The sequence below is a fragment of the Drosophila kikkawai genome, chromosome X (assembly GCF_030179895.1).
Source record: "Drosophila kikkawai strain 14028-0561.14 chromosome X, DkikHiC1v2, whole genome shotgun sequence".
Classification (NCBI taxonomy): Eukaryota; Metazoa; Arthropoda; class Insecta; order Diptera; family Drosophilidae; genus Drosophila; species Drosophila kikkawai.
In genome coordinates this window covers 26,590,134-26,592,334 of record NC_091733.1, presented here as the reverse complement: position 1 = coordinate 26,592,334, position 2,201 = coordinate 26,590,134, and the positions used below count along the sequence as shown (strand labels likewise).

General features: G+C 54.3%; 1 protein-coding gene across 1 annotated transcript; it reads right to left on the bottom strand.

The window, feature by feature from the left end:
- Nucleotides 1-486: 486 nt before the first annotated feature.
- Nucleotides 487-1,696, bottom strand: sc (achaete-scute family bHLH transcription factor scute). Its single transcript, XM_017178493.3, has one exon. The coding sequence runs from the start codon at nt 1,587-1,589 to the stop codon at nt 564-566; it is 1,026 nt and encodes a 341-aa protein (XP_017033982.1). The 5' UTR covers nt 1,590-1,696; the 3' UTR covers nt 487-563.
- Nucleotides 1,697-2,201: the final 505 nt, after the last annotated feature.

Genomic DNA, 2,201 nt, shown 5'->3' with positions numbered 1-2,201 from the left:
AGCTGGTTATTTGGGATAAGTATTAAGACCTGTTAGAGAGAGAGAGAGCCAGGAGGGAGTCGGGGCATAAAAATTATGCACAGTAATCTGCATTAGCGGCCATATAAACAGCAACAGCCCGCACATCCTGTCCTGCCTGATTGCCAGCCTGCCTCTGGCACGTCTTTCTCTTGGCCATCTTCTGACCATCATTACAATCGGAATCGGCAACGCTGTAAAATGCAATTAATGTGCAAGTGCTACCCGCATGTCTGGCTCGTGGAGTTTGGTTAGCTCCAATTCCCTTGTATTTCTTCCCAAAAAAAAGGTAGTAATTTAATGTTTTGCATTAATTTTATTTCATAAATATATAATATTTGATACTGGTCTCGAGGTTCTTAGCCTAGGCAAAAAAAAAATATGCAACTTAGAGTAGGAAAAAAAAATATTTTCTGTTTTGTATGATTTGTGATTTAGGCTTGGTTCTTATTTACAATTTGAGGCACTCGGTTCAGCTCAACGTTGACTAGAAGAGAACAGGATGTGTGGTGGTGGGGGCGGGGCGAGTAGGCTCTGCGATCGATCTACTGCTCCTGCCACAGCGAGATGTAGTCGAGGATCTCCTCGTCGTCGGGCGTGCAGTCCTCCTCGTCCAGTTGAAAGTGTTCGTACGGCTCAAACTTGAGCTGCAGCTGTGAGTGACCATGACCGTGACCGTGACCGTGGGCTTCGCCTCCGTCCAGATCGAGGTGGTCCAGGTGAGCGGAGAGCTGCTGGGGAGCCGCCTCATAGGTGCCCGAGTCAAAGGACATGCTTGAGTTGAAGGAGGACGTGGGCGAGGTGGCTCCCGTAGCGGCGCCAGTGGCTCCAACCGCCGCCAGGTTGCTGTTCAGGGAAATGGGCGTCAGTGGCTGGTGGGGGAACTGCTGGCGCTGCAGCTGCTGCTGTTGCTGGAGGGGATTTGTGGCCGGCGTTGTGGTGGCAGTGCTGCCTCCGTTCTGGTAGTACACATTGGAGGAGCTGCAGCTGCTGCTGCCGGAACTGTGGCTGCTGGACTCATCCAGGCAGAGCTGCAGCTGGGACATGGCACCGGCATTGACACTGGAGGGACCTCCATTGAGATCGTCGACGAGGTCCTGCAGCCGCCGTATGTATTCCACGGCAATGCGCAGTGTGTCCACCTTGGAGATCTTCTTATGCGGCCCCCGGCCGCCGCCCTTGGTCAGATCGGCGATAATGGACTGCGGGATGTGCTGCCTCAGCCGGGCGAAGCTGTTGTTCACCTGTTTGACCCGGTTGCGCTCTCGGGCATTGCGTCGCTGGACACTCTGCGACTGGTCCACGTTGTACGGCGCCGGCGAGGAGCCCGGCGAGCAGGAGGACGAGCCTTCGGTGGAGCCGGAACTTGAACGGGCCAGGACGCCGGCCATTCCACGCGGTGTATACTTGCGCGTCTTGATGGGCATCGCCGATGTGTGGTTGCTGCTGGGACTGGAGTTGGAGTTGGAGGGATTGGGAGCCGGCATTATGTGTTGGTAGCGGAAGATCTTCGTGGCCGTGTTGATGGTTGTGGGGAAGAGATCGCTCGGGATCAGCACACTCGATGACATGATGCGTGTTTTCGTTACTAATTGTTATGGTTTTTTGTTCACACACTCGACTGGCACTCGGCAGAAACAAAAAAAATAACGGCAGGAGGAGAAGGCTTGAACTTGATCGTTTGACACCTTGCACAAGAATGAGTCCCTTCGTCCTAAACCTTCACGTTATGTACCCTTCAAAGTGCCAGACCAGGCAGAGAGGCCGCCAGACAGAGAGAGAGAGAGCTAGTGAGAGAGAGCAACCTACCTGGGCAGGTAGTGAGCCCAGCAGAGCCACAGGTAGCTCTTAAAGAGAGTCTTCTCTCTCTGAGTGCCTGCCTGCCTGGCGTACCTGCGCTCAAAAACTGTTCCCACTGCCGCCGCTCGAGCGTAAAACTCAACTCGAAAAAGTGCTCAAGGCCCGACGAACGGGGGGACTGCACTTCTCTCTGATTGAGAAGAAGCTCTGCGCGCCGGGCTGCGGCATGCCAGCAATTTGATTTCCGTGTTAATTAACTTAGCAAAAGTCGCAATCGCGACTCCGACTGCGAATTTCATGTGCAGCTCACGCACGCCCCTATTCATTAGCGCCGCCAGGGGATCGCGAACTCCAGGCCAGTGCCAGTGCCAGTGCCAGCCATC

What these genes read in the sequence shown, in the direction of transcription:
- sc (XM_017178493.3), bottom strand. Translation starts at nt 1,589, where the DNA reads ATGTCATCGAGTGTGCTGATCCCGAGCGATCTCTTCCCCACAACCATC.